Source organism: Oncorhynchus keta, chromosome 6 (assembly GCF_023373465.1).
Source record: "Oncorhynchus keta strain PuntledgeMale-10-30-2019 chromosome 6, Oket_V2, whole genome shotgun sequence".
NCBI classification, from domain to species: domain Eukaryota; kingdom Metazoa; phylum Chordata; class Actinopteri; order Salmoniformes; family Salmonidae; genus Oncorhynchus; species Oncorhynchus keta.
The window spans coordinates 41,751,746-41,770,632 of NC_068426.1; the positions used below are offsets into that span (position 1 = coordinate 41,751,746).

General features: G+C 43.3%; 1 protein-coding gene across 9 annotated transcripts in view; it reads right to left on the reverse strand.

Annotated features, from left to right (window-relative positions):
• Window positions 1-760: 760 nt before the first annotated feature.
• LOC118370628 (netrin-G2-like) overlaps window positions 761-18,887 on the reverse strand; it is a 132,485-nt gene continuing 114,358 nt past the window's right edge. For 2 of the 9 annotated variants that reach the window (XM_052521639.1, XM_052521641.1), the window contains 2 exons: window positions 12,687-12,806; window positions 9,532-12,333 (listed from right to left, as the gene is read on the reverse strand). In XM_052521639.1, the coding sequence (XP_052377599.1) occupies window positions 12,023-12,333; window positions 12,687-12,806 (431 nt within the window). In that variant the 3' untranslated portion in view covers window positions 9,532-12,022. Of the gene's footprint in view, window positions 1,392-1,764; window positions 1,862-2,051; window positions 2,244-2,292; window positions 2,433-2,487; window positions 3,437-5,340; window positions 5,476-6,317; window positions 6,486-9,531; window positions 12,334-12,686; window positions 12,807-18,887 lie in introns of those variants that run through there. The other 7 variants (XM_052521642.1, XM_052521644.1, XM_052521643.1 and 4 more) reach the window with 7 other exon arrangements.

The window sequence follows — 18,887 nt, forward strand, 5'->3', positions numbered from 1 at the left end:
GTAATGGTGCATTCCTCCCAGGTATGCTTTGTGGAGTGTGTAGTGCTTTTGTAATGGAGTAATGGTGCATTTCTCCTGTAGTTCTCTATTTATTCAAAATGTCAAGTGACTACAAAGCCAGGTACTACTCTTTCACTGAAATGTTTTTTAATTTAATTTTTTTTACAAAAGCTTCGTAAAAGATGCAACACAGTGCCTAGGGTGTCATTAACATGACCCCGTAAGCCTGGGGTTTCCACGACGACGATGATCTCTGCAAGAGACAGAGAGAGAGTGGGAGAACCATATAAATAAAAATAGTGGTCTGGGCGCTTTTTACATTCTAGTAAGTCTATTTCTACAAGGAGAACACTTGTCAGAACCTTACGGGGGAAAATGTTTGTCTGGACATTATGGTGCAATTTTTGTTCAACTTTTTATGATTGTATTCTCATGTGCATTGGGGTTGTCTGTCGTTATGAGTGAATCTCATAGTGGTTTGACAGATTCAGTTGTTGGCGTCACTCTTCATGTCAATTATTTTACCATTTGCATGAAACATGTCAGACCTAAATGAAATCAAATACCAATGAATGAGGTTGTCTTTTTCCCCCACTTTTCAGCAATCCAGACAGTTCCAATCTGGAGGAGATAATTGAGGAGACAATTGAGGAGACAATTGAGGAGACAATTGAGGAGACAATTGAGAGTTTTGGTTGGTAGTGACACATTTTTTTTTCTCTTGAAAGAATGAATTGAATCAATAAAGTACAAGCACAGGTAAATAATTCACATTTACTGTAAAGCTTACAGTGTAATAAAATGCTCCTCTGGAATAGTTCATGTATTATAACTAAACAAAAAGAATCTCCACAAAAAATATTCAAATAATGACTTATAATATTGATACTTTCTCCCCCTTTCTCTCTCTTTTTAGACTGTTGATAAGTTAGATTGTTTTATTCCTGAATACTGTGTGAAGATTAAATCTTGCTAAATGGTGGCAACACTCATTCCTATAACGCCCGTAATAGTGACTTAAATCTTAATATTGATAAACCTCTGGATATTGTAATAATTAAATGTATCATCTCAGTCTGTCGGTGGGCACATGAGATACATTAATGACAGAAAAAGATGAAAACAAGTCTGTTTTCGAGTCGAAGTCGTGGAACCTGGTTAATATTCTAAGTAGAGTCCTTAGCAGCGAATCACGACCTAGCCCTCCCCCTCCCTCTAGCTCCCCGCTCATGTCTAGTCAAACAATGGAACCTGGTTAATATTCTAAGTAGAGTCCTTAGCAACGAATCACGACCTAGCCCTCCCCCTCCCTCTAGCTCCCCGCTCATGTCTAGTCAAACAATGGAACCTGGTTAATATTCTAAGTAGAGTCCTTAGCAGCGAATCACGACCTAGCCCTCCCCCTCCCTCTAGCTCCCCGCTCATGTCTAGTCAAACAATGGAACCTGGTTAATATTCTAAGTAGTCCTTAGCAGCGAATCACAACCTAGCCCTCCCTCTAGCTCCCCGCTCATGTCCAGTCAAACAATGGAACCTGGTTAATATTCTAAGTAGTCCTTAGCAGCGAATCACAACCTAGCCCTCCCCTCCCTCTAGCTCCCCGCTCATGTCTAGTCAAACAATGGAACCTGGTTAATATTCTAAGTAGTCCTTAGCAGCGAATCATGACCTTGCCCTCCCCCTCCCTCTAGCTCCCCGCTCATGTCCAGTCAAACAATGGAACCTGGTTAATATTCCAAGTAGTCCTTAGCAGCGAATCATGACCTTGCCCTCCCCCTCCCTCTAGCTCCCCGCTCATGTCTAGTCAAACAATGGAACCTGGTTAATATTCTAAGTAGAGTCCTTAGCAGCGAATCACGACCTTGCCCTCCCCCCCTCTAGCTCCCCGCTCATGTCTAGTCAAACAATGGAACCTGGTTAATATTCTAAGTAGAGTCCTTAGCAGCGAATCACGACCTTGCCCTCCCCCTCCCTCTAGCTCCCCACTCATGTCTAGTCAAACAATGGAACCTGGTTAATATTCTAAGTAGTCCTTAGCAGCGAATCACGACCTAGCCCTCCCCCTCCCTCTAGCTCCCCGCTCATGTCTAGTCAAACAATGGAACCTGGTTAATATTCTAAGTAGTCCTTAGCAGCGAATCACGACCTAGCCCTCCCCCTCCCTCTAGCTCCCCGCTCATGTCTAGTCAAACAATGGAACCTGGTTAATATTCTAAGTAGAGTCCTTAGCAGCGAATCACGACCTAGCCCCCCCCTCTAGCTCCCCGCTCATGTCTAGTCAAACAATGGAACCTGGTTAATATTCTAAGTAGAGTCCTTAGCAACGAATCACGACCTAGCCCTCCCCCTCCCTCTAGCTCCCCGCTCATGTCTAGTCAAACAATGGAACCTGGTTAATATTCTAAGTAGAGTCCTTAGCAACGAATCACGACCTAGCCCTCCTCCCTCCCTCTAGCTCCCCGCTCATGTCTAGTCAAACAATGGAACCTGGTTAATATTCTAAGTAGTCCTTAGCAGCGAATCACAACCTAGCCCTCCCCTCCCTCTAGCTCCCCGCTCATGTCTAGTCAAACAATGGAACCTGGTTAATATTCTAAGTAGTCCTTAGCAGCGAATCACGACCTAGCCCTCCCCCTCCCTCTAGCTCCCCGCTCATGTCTAGTCAAACAATGGAACCTGGTTAATATTCTAAGTAGAGTCCTTAGCAACGAATCACGACCTAGCCCTCCCCCTCCCTCTAGCTCCCCGCTCATGTCTAGTCAAACAATCCCTGTCTTTCTTTCCGCAGCAGTAAGTGCAGTGTCTCAAGAGAAGTGGGGTGCATTAACTCAAATCAATAAAGACAAAGGGTACGTCATTGTTTTACATCAGCCATTTCCTCCCTCCCTCCCTTCTTCTTCATAGTGAACAGTAATGATTTAAAGTGTTCTCATTTGCTCGTTTAATAGTAATAATAATGCTTTTTGGTATGCGATTTCTCCAGGTCTCTCGTATAAAGGGAGAGACAGTGGGTTGGTTGTCTTGATTTTCCTCAGTCTTCCTCTGAAGTCTCACAACAGGGGGGGTTCCCCGAGTCAGTAACAGTCTTGTGATGTTTGTGTGTGCTCATAGGGTCCTTGGCCAGCAAGCAGGCCTTTCCCACTCTTCCCTCTCTGGGGTTGCCCACACACACAACAGTTACCCCTGTATTTGAGGAGGCAGCAGGTGACTCAGTGTGCAGTTAATGTGGCCAAAAGGTGTGGTAGCAGGACGCAGAGCAATAGGGGGACGAGGGCCAGGAGGTGGAGGGTGGAGGCGGTGTTACAGGCCTTGCCCCCCTCACAGCGGGACTGTTGGCACAGCACACCCTTAAACTCTGGAGGACAGATACACTTCTGGTTCTGGGAGCACGTCCCACCATTCTGGCACAGGAGCAGCTCCTCGTCACACACATTAGCTGTAGGAGAGAGGGGGGGGGGGCAGAAGAGAGGAAGGTGAAGGACATGGTAGAGAGAGAAGGTGTGGATGAAGGTAGAGAGGGAGGAAGAAGAAAAAAGTGAGAGGAATGGTACCTTATAAGGCTGTGAATGCGCCAGGAATGAGCCTGCACTTTCTGTCGTTTCCCAAGGTGTCTGCAGCATTGTGACGTATTTGTAGGCATACCATTGGAAGATTGACCATAAGAGACTACATTTACCAGGTGTCCGCCCGGTGTCCTCCGTCGAAATTATTGCGTAATCTCCAGGTCTATGCGCGTTCCATTTTCTTCAGAGGAGAAAGTCAACTGACACGAATGATTTATCGATAGATATGTGAAAAACACCTTGAGGATTGATTCTAAACAACGTTTGCCATGTTTCTGTCGATATTATGGAGTTAATCTGAAAAAAGTTTGCGTTGTAATGACTTAATTTTCGGGTTTCTTCTTACCCAAACGTGATGAACAAAACAGAGCGAATTTGTCCTACACAAATAATATTTTTGGAAAAACGGAACATTTGCTATCTAACAGTCTCCTCATTGAAAACATCTGAAGTTCTTCAAAGGTAAATGATTTTATTTGAATGCTTTTCTTGTTTTTGTGAAAATGTTGCATGCTGAATGCTAGGCTTAATGGTATGCTAGCTATCAATACTCTTACACAAATGCTTGTTTAACTATGGTTCAAAAGCATATTTTGAAAATCTGAGATGACAGTGTTAACAAAAGGCTAAGCTTGAGAGCTAATATATTTATTTCATTTGCGATTTTCATGAATAGTTAACGTTGCGTTATGGTAATGAGTTACGAAAAAAAAACCTGTATCCAGGAGTGTAATTATCCCGCAAGCTCATTAGCATAACACAACTTTAACTATTCATGAAAATCTCAAATGAAATGAAATAAATATATTAGCTCTCAAGCTTAGCCTTTTAACAAGACTGTCTTTGTGTAGGAGAAATCGCTCCGTTTTGTTTGTCACGTTTGGCTACCAAAACAAAACGAAAATTCAGTCATCAAAACGCCAAACTTTTTTCAAAATTAACTCCATAATATCGACTGAAACCTGGTGAACGTCGTTTAGAGTTAATCCTCAAGGTGTTTTTCACATATCTTTTCGATGATATATCGTTCGTGGAAGTCTCCTCTCTCCTCTGAATCACATGGATGCATGCGTGCAGCTGGAGATTACACACCAATTTCGACAAAGGACACCGGGCGGACACCTGGTAAATGTAGTCTCTTATGGCCAATCTTCCAATGATATGCCTACAAACACGTCACAATGCTGCAGACACCTTGGGGAAACAGCAGAACGTGTAGGCTCGTCCAGGGCGCATTCACAGCCATATAAGGAGACAATGGAAAACAGCGCCTCAAAAATTTTGCTCATTTCCTGTTTGAAGTTTCATCTTGGTTTCGCCTGTAGCATCAGTTCTGTGGCACTCACAGATAATATCTTTGCAGTTTTGGAAATGTCAGTGTTTTCTTTCCAAAGCTGTCAATTACATGCATAGTCGAGCATCTTTTCGTGACAAATTATATTGTTTAAAACGGGAACGTTTTTTTCATCCAAAAATGAAATACTGCCCCTAGTGTTCCAAGAGGTTAAAGGAACAGGAGATGCTGCTAACGTGATACACGCCCCAGTCCCAGTGGGTAAGCAAGGAGATATGGATGCTAAGATTAACACAAAGACCAAGTGGCAGAGTGTGGAGAGAGGTTTCTGCATCTGAACAAAGGGCACTATATCTGTGACTTTTTCCCTACAACATTTCTAATTTAATACAAGCATGGGCACTTACATAGATGCACCTAAAAAAAAAACTCCTCTCCACCCCCCCACCCCCACTCCAAGGCCTTCTCCCGCTGTATACTCACAGTAGCAGCCTTGTTTCCAGTAGTACCCAGGGAAACAGTCGTCACACTTGGGCCCTGTAGTGCCATCTTTACACTGGCAGAAACCTGTCCCATTACACCGGTCATGGACAGAACCCATCTGGTTACAGTTACACTCTGGTGAGGGAGGGGGAGACGAGAACGAGAGAGAGAAGACATGTTAGAAAATATATTTATTTCATTTGGTGTGTGCTTGCATGAGTGCATGAGTCGCACACACACACTTTCTCCCTGCGTTCTCTCTCTCCTTTTCTCTCTGCTCTGTATTGATTCGGTGCCAGTCTCAGTGTGCCAGTAGCCTGGCAGGTGAGCTAATGGGGCCTCATTTGTGCTGACTCCAAGGCCTTGTCGTCGTCCCCCCGACCCCCCCAATTTCACCTCCTACCCCCCCTAGCCTCCCTCCGCTCACCTGCAGATGTACTACATCAACACCACAGTCAACTCGAGGCTACCCTGGGGTGGCAGGGTAGCTTAGTGGTTAGAGCGTTGGACTAGTAACCGGAACATTGCAAGTTCAAACCCCTGAGCTGACAAGGTACAAATCTGTCGTTCTGCCCCTGAACAGGCAGTTAACCCACTGTTCCCAGGCTGTCATTGAAAATAAGAATTTGTTCTTAACTGACTTGCCTAGTTGAATAAAAATAATAATAGTCTTGTCTCAGTCTGTGTTTTGTTGTTCTTTTTCCACATTTACCGGTTGGAGATGGAAATGCTGATCTGTCTAAACTGTATGGTTGATCAATGATGCCTTGGTGAATCAACATTACACACTTTGTTTGTGTAACACACAATGCCCCATGACTATTCTGCAGTAAATACACACACACACACACACACACACACACACACACACACACACACACACACACACACACACACACACACACACACACACACACACACACACACACACACACACACACACACACACACACACACACACACACAGAGTGACTGACCGATGCAGACACCCTCATCATCCAGTTCAGCTGAGTTGTTTCTGAAGTAGCCCAGTCTGCAGTGCTGGCAGTTCTGTCCTCTTGTATTGTGCTTGCAGCTGACACACGTTACGATGTTCAGGTAGTCTATGTAGCTGCAGCGGTTAGAGTGGCCGTAGCACTCACAGTCTAAGAGGAGAGAGAAGAGTTAAAGAATGGTTATGGGACGGTTAGAGTACAATAGTGACATTGGAGGGGAGAGAGAAGAGTTAAAGAATGGTTATGGGACGGTTAGAGTACAGTAGTGACATTGGAGGGGAGAGAGAAGAGTTAGTGTTATTAACAGTGGGACATAGGGCAATGTTTCCCAACTCCACTCCTCGAGTACCCCCAACAGTTTTAATAAACAGTTAGAGTAGGTTGAGGATATTAACAATTTAGGAACGTTTCAAATATCTTAACGTAACGGCCATCTGAGTCAATGAATCGATAATGAGTGCTTTCATCATTGTAGAAAGAGAGAGAGAGATCCTTCCTGCGATTATCTTTGCTGAGGTTTGTACCTAATTAAGGTTTTATTAAGCTTCAGAAGTCAGCTGCAGTGTGTGTGCGCTGCAAGGCATCGCTGTCCTCTAAGGAGGCGTTTACCAGGCATGTTTATGCAAATACACATTTAAATGCACACTAAAAAGTTGGCGTTTAGCTGTTTAATTAGCCATCACATTATTAATTTATTATTGTTTGGTTGATGACACTGAAATATTTATGGGCTGTTTTGAGAGGGGAGAACTGCGAACTGAGAAGTCACATAAAACGCGCACACACACTTGCACAGGCTCACATAAAATGCTTCTCTCAGTGATAAAAGATGGGTCAGGTGAGAAAACGTTACTCAGTAATTCGATATAAATACCCAATTACACCACAGACGGGAGAGAGGGAGAATGGGGCATTGTTCCACAAATGCAGGAAAAGTCCAGATGGGACTTCACGGAAGGCCGTAAATAAAATATTGTAACAAGGGAGAGGCTCTTATTTGGTAGATTCCGTATGCCTATATGAATTGGCATTCAAAATAGGGATAAATAATATTTCTGTCACACATTAGGAGAAGTGTTGGACAGGGAGCAAATGGACCTGTTTGAATGGTGATAAATAGTGATTAGCAACGACTAGATAGTGACCGTGGATACAACATAGTGACAGAGAATAAGACATGTAGATGCTTACCTTGTGAGCCAAACAACACCAACACGATGAGGAGGGATGATCGAGTCAGACAGAAGAAACAATGAAAAGGAAGACAACAAAGACACGCAGAGAAAAGGAATCTTTTCACAGTTTTTGCCACTGATCTGGTCATTCAGACAGTGAAAATGTCTTCAATGCCACTCAACTAACTCTCTACTCCACTATCTACTCTACTAACTCTCTACCCTACAATCTACTCAACTAACTCTCTACTCCACTATCTACTCTACTAACTCTCTACTCCACTATCTACTCTACTAACTCTCTACCCTACAATCTACTCTACTAACTCTCTACTCCACTATCTACTCTACTAACTCTCTACCCTACAATCTACTCTACTAACTCTCTACTCCACTAACTCTCTACCCTACAATCTACTCTACTAACTCTCTACTCCACTATCTACTCTACTAACTCTCTACTCTACTATCTACTCTACTAACTCTCTACTCCACTATCTACTCTACTAACTCTCTACCCTACAATCTACTCTACTAACTCTCTACTCCACTATCTACTCTACTAACTCTCTACTCCACTATCTACTCTACTAACTCTCTACTCCACAATCTACTCTACTAACTCTCTATTCCACTATCTACTCAACTAACTCTCTACTCCACTATCTACTCGACTAACTCTCTACCCTACAATCTACTCTACTAACTCTCTACCCTACAAACTACTCTACTAACTCTCTACCCTACAATCTACTCTACTAACTCTCTACTCCACTATCTACTCTACTAACTCTCTACTCCACTATCTAACTCTACTCCACTATCTACTCTACTAACTCTCTACTCCACTATCTACTCTAACTCTCTACCCTACAATCTACTCTACTAACTCTCTACTCCACTATCTACTCTACTAACTCTCTACCCTACAATCTACTTTACTAACTCTCTACTCCACTATCTACTCTACTAACTATCTACTCTACTAACTCTCTACTCCACTATCTACTCTACTAACTCTCTACCCTACAATCTACTCTACTAACTCTCTACCCTACAATCTACTCTATGAACTCTCTACTCTACTAACTCTCTACCCTACAATCTACTCTACTAACTCTCTACTCCACTATCTACTCTACTAACTCTCTACTCCACTATCTACTCTACTAACTCTCTACCCTACAATCTACTCTACTAACTCTCTACTCCACTATCTACTCTACTAACTCTCTACTCCACTATCTACTCTACTAACTCTCTACTCCACTATCTACTCTACTAACTCTCTACCCTACAATCTACTCTACTAACTCTCTACTCCACTATCTACTCTACTAACTCTCTACCCTACAATCTACTTTACTAACTCTCTACTCCACTATATACTCTACTAACTATCTACTCTACTATCTACTCTACTAACTCTCTACTCCACTATCTACTCTACTAACTCTCTACCCTACAATCTACTCTACTAACTCTCTACCCTACAATCTACTCTATGAACTCTCTACTCTACTATCTACTCTATGAACTCTCTACTCTACTATCTACTCTACTAACTCTCTACCCTACAATCTACTCTACTAACTCTCTACTCCACTATCTACTCTACTAACTCTCTACTCCACTATCTACTCTACTAACTCTCTACCCTACAATCTACTCTACTAACTCTCTACTCCACTATCTACTCTACTAACTCTCTACCCTACAATCTATTATACTAACTCTCTACTCCACTATCTACTCTACTAACTCTCTACCCTACAATCTACTCTACTAACTCTCTACCCTACAATTTACTCCTCTATCTACTCTACTAACTCTCTACCCTACAATCTACTCCACTATCTACTCTACTAACTCTCTACCCTACAATCTACTCCTCTATCTACTCTACTAACTGATGTCCACTTACTAAACAAGATTCCATGCCCGGATGATGCTTCAGTCTCCTGTACGCATCCCTAGTCACTCCACTGCTAGCTACTATTGTTCTGTGTCTTACCTTTGAAATCATCATATATGATCCCATACAACTGTCTGGCCTGGGGCTCTCCTCCTGAGATCAAGAGCTTGAGAATCCCTTCAGGAGATGAAGGAATCATTGTTTTAGAAGGGTTTCCTGGATCCAACCTGAATCTGCAACCCAGCACAACATGCAAACAGCCCATGCTAGAGCGCAACAATGTAGCCTATGGGCTACCTATTGCAGCTGCATATTTTTGAGAAGTTGTTCCATAGAGATATAATTATAGAGAGGCTGATGTTGTAGAGCCCCAATGTCCTGGGAATGGAACAGTTTGTCGCCAATCTTACTTGGGTACAGCTAGTTTTATCTCTATGGGTTGGTCATCATCTAGATATAGTAAGGACATGGCTTGGGAGTAAGGTGACCACATTTAAAATACCCAAATGCGGGACAACAGAATTATGTTGTGGGACAGTGTAGCCTACATGAACACAAAATGTTGGCAGCATTCTTCACCTTTTACCAGTGAAACGTCAAAACTGCATCTGCATGACAATCATTGGATCTGAATCGGTTTCATGGGAACATGCATTTAGCTCTTCAATTACTTTTTCGTGAGCAAATTAGAGAAGATGGTGTTAACAAACTATATAACCTTCTTGTATTTAGTTTCAATCAAAGAAAATGCTGCCTAGTGCTACCTTGTCCCAGACCTTCTGCTTTCAAACCCTCTCTCTCTCTCTCTCCCCCCTGCTGTCTCAACCACTGAACGCTTGGCATGAAAGGCAACTGATATTTACTCCTGAGGTGCTGACCTGTTGCACCCTCTACAACCACTGTGATTATTATTTGACCCTGCTGGTCATCTATGAACGTTTGAATTTCTTGAAGAACAATCTGGCCTTAATGGCCATGTACTCTTATAATCGCTAGGTCTCTTCCTAGGTTCTTGCCTGTCTAGGGAGTTTTTCCTAGCCACCGTGCTTCTACACCTGCATTGCTTGCTGTTTGCAGTTTTAGGCTGGGTTTCTGGTTAAGCACTTAGTGACATCTGCTGATGTAAAAAGTGCTTTATAAATACATTTGATTTAGTGGCGGCCGCTGTTGAGTTTTGAAAGCATGAGAATATTTTTGGGACTATTCAGAAATGACCAACGTGGTGTTTTTGGTGCATCAGTAACATTATAATATGCTATTATATTTGGTTATGTTATGTATAATACTAATGAATCATTATGTGATCGTCGAAGACATGGACTCAGCTTTGATCTAACTTTACTAAACAATCACAGGATCCGGCAGCAATACATCCCTACTGCACCAAAATGAGCTAATTAGCCTACTCTTTTGCAGAAACGAGAGACCGTGTGTGGCTGTTTTTATGAAAATCTGGGAATAGTTTTGGCCAAGGAAACATTTCTGGTTGGTCTCGGGGGATGTAAAACAGTTAGGAAGGGAGACTTTTAAAACGGGATTGAGTGAAGTAGCAGCAAATATGGTGAATGAGCAATGAGCATGGAGAGAGAGCCTCATAAGTTTGACGAAATCACCTTATATCTTTCAGTCTAATAAGGCTATTTACTTACATTAGTAGTTCGCTGTCAGAAGCATGAATAAAGTAGTTAGGCAACTGTCCTATCTAAGTTTAGCTGGAATGTAGTCTGATGTCTTTGTCTCGCCGATGTCAGATCTCAGCAACGATTGGAGAAGTGTTTTAAGTATTTTTTCTTTCGTGCAACATGACTGCAAGAGACAGGTTGGAATGTCTGACTGAAATACAGGACAAATCTAGCTGTTTTCTAAATTAGCGGTGTTTGAATTTGTTGATAAAATGCGTGATTGTTTGGTTGTGGAACTAAGGGCCAAATGTGGGACTGTACCGGACAATCCGGGACATGTGGTCACCCTACTTGGGAGAGATGGAATCTACCGGATCCTAACCTATAGGGTGTGTACACTACACACTAGCATACGTTCTACCTTTCTTCTTTGCATACTCTCTCTCCTCTTCACTCTCTTCCTCCTCCCACTTCTTCTTCTCTTCTTCTCCTCTCTCAGGGGGCTCCAAGGTCTCCTGACCCAAGCTTCCCCACTCAGGTGATTCGCGAACTTCCTCTGGATCACCACAGAGGAAGAATGAGAGATTGGAGATCTATTTCTCTACAGGTTGATTAGTACTGTCTGACTGCTCCTATTTTCAAGCTCCAACTTCGACAGGCTTCGACTATACACTCACTAGCACTACACACTAGCTCTATACATGTACAGCTCATCCACAGAAGATACCTTCAGTCTTTTTTCCTGTGTCCTCCTCCCTCCCCTCCTTTTTCTCAGAGGGTTTCCCGGTCTCCTGTGTGCCACCCGTCCCCTCCACTTCAGCCATTGGAGGGGCTGCGAGCACCAAAGGATCACATCATTCCTTGATTTGTTATTTTGTTTGTTCATCCTCCCGTCTGTTCATTCATTTATATTACTAGTGTACCTAATTGATCCAGTCTATTTCAAAGGAGCACAATGAGTTATAAAACTACTAACTAATGCAGTCTTTCAAATCCTACACCATGACAGATACCTTCTGCCTCAATCTCCTCCTTTCCTTCTCCCTCAGAGGGTCTCTCACTCTCTCCAGGGCTCTCTGCCTCAGGTTGGGGGGGACCTGTGAGTCCCTCAGAGGGGCTCTCACTCTCTCCAGGGCCCTCTGCCTCAGGTTGGGGGGGAACTGTGAGTCCCTCAGAGGGGCTCTCACTCTCTCCAGGGCCCTCTGCCTCAGGTTGGGGGGGACCTGTGAGTCCCTCAGAGGGGCTCTCACTCTCTCCAGGGCCCTCTGCCTCAGGTTGGGGGGGAACTGTGAGTCCCTCAGAGGGGCTCTCACTCTCTCCAGGGCCCTCTGCCTCAGAGGGGCTCTCACTCTCTCCAGGGCCCTCTGCCTCAGGTTGGAGGGGAACTGTGAGTCCCTCAGAGGGGCTCTCACTCTCTCCAGGGCCCTCTGCCTCAGGTTGGGGGGGACCTGTGAGTCCCTCAGAGGGGCTCTCACTCTCTCCAGGGCCCTCTGCCTCAGGTTGGGGGGGAACTGTGAGAGTCAGAAAGGGCCCGAAAAACCGAAGTCAGAATTTGTTCACTTCGCCTCATCTCCTATGAACTACAAACTACAGGTCACTTGGAAAAACGTAACATTTTACACAGCTAGCAAGCTATAACCTTTATTTCTCTCCTTCTCTGTTGTCATCTCTTTCTTTTCCTTTTTCTCCACCATCCGCTCATCTTTGCCAGAGGGCTTTTCTCTTTTCCCAGAGTCCACTGATTCAGGCTTTTGGGTGACTGCGAAGCAAGCACCAGTGAGACATGAGCACTCTCAGAAAACTTAAAAAATTATGTCCGTAACTCTGGTACCGCAAAACTTCAATTAACAGCCCAGGCGTTTATTTGCTTAAATCACTGAACACAACAGGGAGATTTCTCAGGGTTTGTACTCACAAAGTTGTTTACTGTTGCTTGCCTGTTAGCTAGCAGTTCTCTGCTGTTAGCAGCTAATGGCTAGCAGTTTCTTGCTGGCGACTCAGTACAAAATGATTGAATGTGACAAATAAAACATTAAATCAATCATGTTTATTTGAAACAGGCGTTTATTTGCTGAAATGTGTGCTGTTGCCCAGGTATTAAATGGAATGTGTGCTGTTGCCCAGGTATTAAATGGAATGCGTGCTGTTGCCCAGGTATTAAATGGAATGTGTGCTGTTGCCCAGGTATTAAATGGAATGTGTGCTGTTGCCCAGGTATTAAATGGAATGTGTGCTGTTGCCCAGGTATTAAATGGAATGTGTGCTGTTGCCCAGGTATTAAATGGAATGTGTGCTGTTGCCCAGGTATTAAATGGAATGCGTGCTGTTGCCCAGGTATTAAATGGAATGTGTGCTGTTGTCCAGGTATTAAATGGAATGTGTGCTGTTGCCCAGGTATTAAATGGAATGTGTGCTGTTGCCCAGGTATTAAATGGGATGTGTGCTGTTGCCCAGGTATTAAATGGAATGTGTGCTGTTGCCCAGGTATTAAATGGAATGTGTGCTGTTGCCCAGGTATTAAATGGAATGTGTGCTGTTGCCCAGGTATTAAATGGGATGTGTGCTGTTGCCCAGGTATTAAATGGAATGTGTGCTGTTGCCCAGGTATTAAATGGGATGTGTGCTGTTGCCCAGGTATTAAATGGAATGTGTGCTGTTGCCCAGGTATTAAATGGAATGTGTGCTGTTGCCCAGGTATTAAATGGGATGTGTGCTGTTGCCCAGGTATTAAATGGAATGTGTGCTGTTGCCCAGGTATTAAATGGGATGTGTGCTGTTGCCCAGGTATTAAATGGAATGTGTGCTGTTGCCCAGGTATTAAATGGGATGTGTGCTGTTGCCCAGGTATTAAATGGGATGTGTGCTGTTGCCCAGGTATTAAATGGAATGTGTGCTGTTGCCCAGGTATTAAATGGGATGTGTGCTGTTGCCCAGGTATTAAATGGAATGTGTGCTGTTGCCCAGGTATTAAATGGAATGCGTGCTGTTGCCCAGGTATTAAATGGGATGTGTGCTGTTGCCCAGGTATTAAATGGAATGTGTGCTGTTGCCCAGGTATTAAATGGGATGTGTGCTGTTGCCCAGGTATTAAATGGGATGTGTGCTGTTGCCCAGGTATTAAATGGAATGTGTGCTGTTGCCCAGGTATTAAATGGGATGTGTGCTGTTGCCCAGGTATTAAATGGAATGTGTGCTGTTGCCCAGGTATTAAATGGAATGTGTGCTGTTGCCCAGGTATTAAATGGGATGTGTGCTGTTGCCCAGGTATTAAATGGGATGTGTGCTGTTGCCCAGGTATTAAATGGAATGTGTGCTGTTGCCCAGGTATTAAATGGGATGTGTGCTGTTGCCCAGGTATTAAATGGAATGTGTGCTGTTGCCCAGGTATTAAATGGAATGTGTGCTGTTGCCCAGGTATTAAATGGGATGTGTGCTGTTGCCCAGGTATTAAATGGGATGTGTGCTGTTGCCCAGGTATTAAATGGAATGTGTGCTGTTGCCCAGGTATTAAATGGAATGTGTGCTGTTGCCCAGGTATTAAATGGAATGTGTGCTGTTGCCCAGGTATTAAATGGAATGTGTGCTGTTGCCCAGGTATTAAATGGGATGTGTGCTGTTGCCCAGGTATTAAATGGAATGTGTGCTGTTGCCCAGGTATTAAATGGGATGTGTGCTGTTGCCCAGGTATTAAATGGAATGTGTGCTGTTGCCCAGGTATTAAATGGGATGTGTGCTGTTGCCCAGGTATTAAATGGAATGTGTGCGTGCTGTTGCCCAGGTATTAAATGGGATGTGTGCTGTTGCCCAGGTATTAAATGGAATGTGTGCGTGCTGTTGCCCAGGTATTACATGGGATGTGTGCTGTTGCCCAGGTATTAAATGGGATGTGTGCTGTTGCCCAGGTATTAAATGGAATGTGTGCTGTTGCCCAGGTATTAAATGGAATGCGTGCTGTTGCCCAGGTATTAAATGGGATGTGTGCTGTTGCCCAGGTATTAAATGGAATGTGTGCTGTTGCCCAGGTATTAAATGGAATGTGTGCTGTTGCCCAGGTATTAAATGGGATGTGTGCTGTTGCCCAGGTATTAAATGGAATGCGTGCTGTTGCCCAGGTATTAAATGGGATGTGTGCTGTTGCCCAGGTATTAAATGGAATGCGTGCTGTTGCCCAGGTATTAAATGGAATGCGTGCTGTTGCCCAGGTATTAAATGGAATGCGTGCTGTTGCCCAGGTATTAAATGGGACAGGTGGCTATTTGGTGACTCAGCGTTTAATTGACGTTTTTTGTATGCTCCCATTATGATTTAATCAGACGCACAAAACAGACAATGTGTTGATTTGAGTTGGATCTTCATTAGGTCATACCACTGGAAATGCACCTACATAAATATCCTCAGAGGCATGTAGGCTACATCTGATCAATTAAATAAATTAATATAAATATTACACAGTATACATACAGTGCATTTGGAAAGTATTCAGACCCCTTCATGTTTTCCACATTTTTTTACGTTACAGCCTTAATTCAATTACATATTTGACTCATCAATCTACACACAATACCCCATAATGACAAAGCGAAAACAGGTTTTCAGAAATGTTTGCAAATGAAATTCAAAATTCAAAACACAAATACATTATTTACATAAGTATTCAGACCCTTTGTTATGAGACTCAAAATTGAGCTCAGGTGCATCCTGTTTCCATTGATCATCCTTGAGACGTTTCTACAACTTGATTGGAGTCCACTTGTGGTAAATTATATTGATTGGACATTGGAAAGGCACACACTTGTCTATCTATATAAGGTACCACAGTTGACAGTGCATGTCAGAGCAAAATCCAAGCCACAAGGTCAAAGGAATTGTCCGTAGAGCTTCAAAACAGGATAGTGTCGAGGAACAACCCTTCACAGCATTGAAGGTCCCCAAGAACACGGTGGCCTCCATCATTCTTAAATGGAAGAAGTTTGGAACCACCAAGACTCTTCCTAGAGCTGGCCACCCGGTCAAACTGAGAGATCGGGGACAAGGGGCTTGGTCAGGGAGGTGACCAAGAACCCGATGGTCACTCTGACAGCGCTCCAGAGCTCCTCTGTCGAGATGGGTGAACCTTCTAGAAGGACAACCATCTCTGCAGCACTCCACCAATCAGGCCTTTATGGTAGAGTGGAAGCCACTCTTCAGTAAAAGGCACACGACAGCCAGCTTGGAGGCACCTAAAGGACTCTCAGACCTGAAAATAGCTGTGCAGTGATGCTCCCCATCCAACCTGAGAGAGCATCTGCAGAGAAGAAGAATGGGAAAAACTCCCCAAATACAGATGTGCCAAGCTTACCCAAGAAGACTCGCGGCTGTAGTCACTGCTGAAGGTGCTTCAACAAAGTACCGAGTAAAGGGTCTGAATACTTATGTAAATGTGGTATTTCAAATTGTAGTTTTTTTTATACATTTGCTAAAATATATAAAAACCTGTTTTTGCTCCGTCATTATGGGGTATTGATGAGGGGGGGAAAACGATTGAATCAATGTTAGAATAAGGCTGTAACATCTGAATACATTCCGAATGCGCTGTATATGGAAAAACATCCATGCATTTTGATTGGTTTATTCTTATGGGCGTGCAATAGATTAAAAACAGGTGAGACAAATGTGTCAATCATTTTGTATATTATATAAGGAAAATGGGAAAATGCAGCCAGCCCCTGGGGAGCAGAACATATCTAGTTCCACATTTAGACCATTTAGACCCCCTTGGAGAGGTGGATTATCCTCAACATTATTGTTGAGGAAATGTATCCAAAAGGACTCTCGTCTCAGGAGGAAATTGTCAATATGGCCTCCTCTCCTCTATGTGACATTTTCACATGTTCATTTCCCAGGTATTGAAGAGAGGACAAGTTGTGCTTGGCCTGGGAAAAGGGGACTTTTGATATCATTATTCCTTATGCAACTCCTGTGTTCTGTGATTTTTAGCGCTCTGATCGCCTTTCCCACATACCCCAATCCGCATGGACACTTGATCAAATAAAGGACGTTTGGGGTGTTGCGGGATATTGTGCCTTTAATTTGTGTCTCTTTGCAAGTCTCTGGGTGAAAAAACCCTGCCATTTGTGAATCAAGTTGTCCTGAGTGCAATAACCACATAAGCCTACATAATACCCGTTGGGAATATCACTAAGAAAGTATCACACAGGGCAGGTGTGCGTAGAGAGCGCTCTGGACCGTACGCCCTTACACACGGTTCCTCCTACTCCTCCCTTGACATCAATTTCAACTCCAGCCTCCCCAGCCAGGGCGAGAGGCATATTTTAGGCCGTGGCAGTGGAAATACAGGCCCAACATCACACCCTCAACACGGAAGAAGATGTGGGTAAATCCACCTTTATGCCTCAGAGAAAGAATGTATCACTGGAAACATATTGAAGACCAAGTAAAACATGTGAATACCAGGTGTTGAAGACCAAGTAAAACATGTGAATACCAGTTGTTGAGTAACTAAAGAGAGAAGCTTTGAGCGATTTGAACAAATATTTAACTGTCATTGTGAAGCCTTCCGATAAAGGTAGTGCAATATTGGTACAGAACCTGGTGGACTATGAGACAGAGATGAATCGACAATTGTCTGACAATGTTTTGCATCAGAAACTCCCTTTGGACCTTACTTCCCAGTTAAATGCCTCTATTCATGACAAGCTCTCGCTACTGCATATCTTGGCAGAGAGAAAATCCGTAAGAATGAGTACAACGCCCTATTATTGCCGGAATTGGGAGCCTGACAAAAAAAATATCCACTTTTGTTGACTCATTTCTCAAGCCATGTGTCTCCTCCTTTACCCTCCTTCACTGGGGACTATGGTGACATGATTAATGTACTCAAAAAAATTCCCCAGATCAATGACAACACACTACTGGCCTGTTTTGACTTTGAAAAGCTATACATTTCTATACCCCACCAAGTTAGACTAGAGGCCCTGAGCTCCTTCTTGGAACAATGCCCTACAGACTCTCAGCTCCTCATGTATCAGAGACTTAGCAGAGCTGGTACTCACAAATAACTGTTTTATGTTTAGAAGTTACTTTTTCCCACAAACAAAAGGAACCACTATGGGGAGTTTGATGGCACCCAATTATGCCAATCATTATATGGGATTCTTAGAACATGAACACATTCACAACCCTGAGCAAAATAACTTTCTATCCAAGATCAAACTATGTCAACGTTATATACAGTTGAAGTTGGAAGATTACATACACCTTAGCCAAATACATTTTAATACACTCAGTTTTTCACAATTCCTGACATTTAATCCAAGTAAACATTCCCTGTCTTCGGTCAGTTAGGATCACCACTTTATTTTAAGAATGTGAAGTTTCCGAATAATAGTAGAGAGAATGATTTATTTCAGCCTTTATTTCTTTCATCACATTCGCAGTTGGTCAGAAGTTTACAGTATTTGGTAGCATTGCCTTTAAATGGCTTAACTTGGGTCAAGCGTTTCGGGTAGCCTTCCACAAGCTTACCTCAGTAAGTTGGGTACATTTTGGCCCATTGACCCTGACAGAGCTGGTATAACTGAGGCAGGATTGTAGGCCTCCTTGCTCGCACACGCTTGTCAGTTCTGCACACACATTTTCTAGGATTGAGGTCAGGGCTTTGTGATGGCCACTCCAATATCTTGACTTTGTTGTCCTTAAGCCATTTTACCACAACTTTGGAAGTATGCTTGGAGTCATTGCCCATTTGGAAGACCCATTTGTGACCAAGCTTTAACTTCCTGACTGATGTCTTGAGATGTTGCTTCAATATATTCACATAATTGTCCTACCTCATGATGCC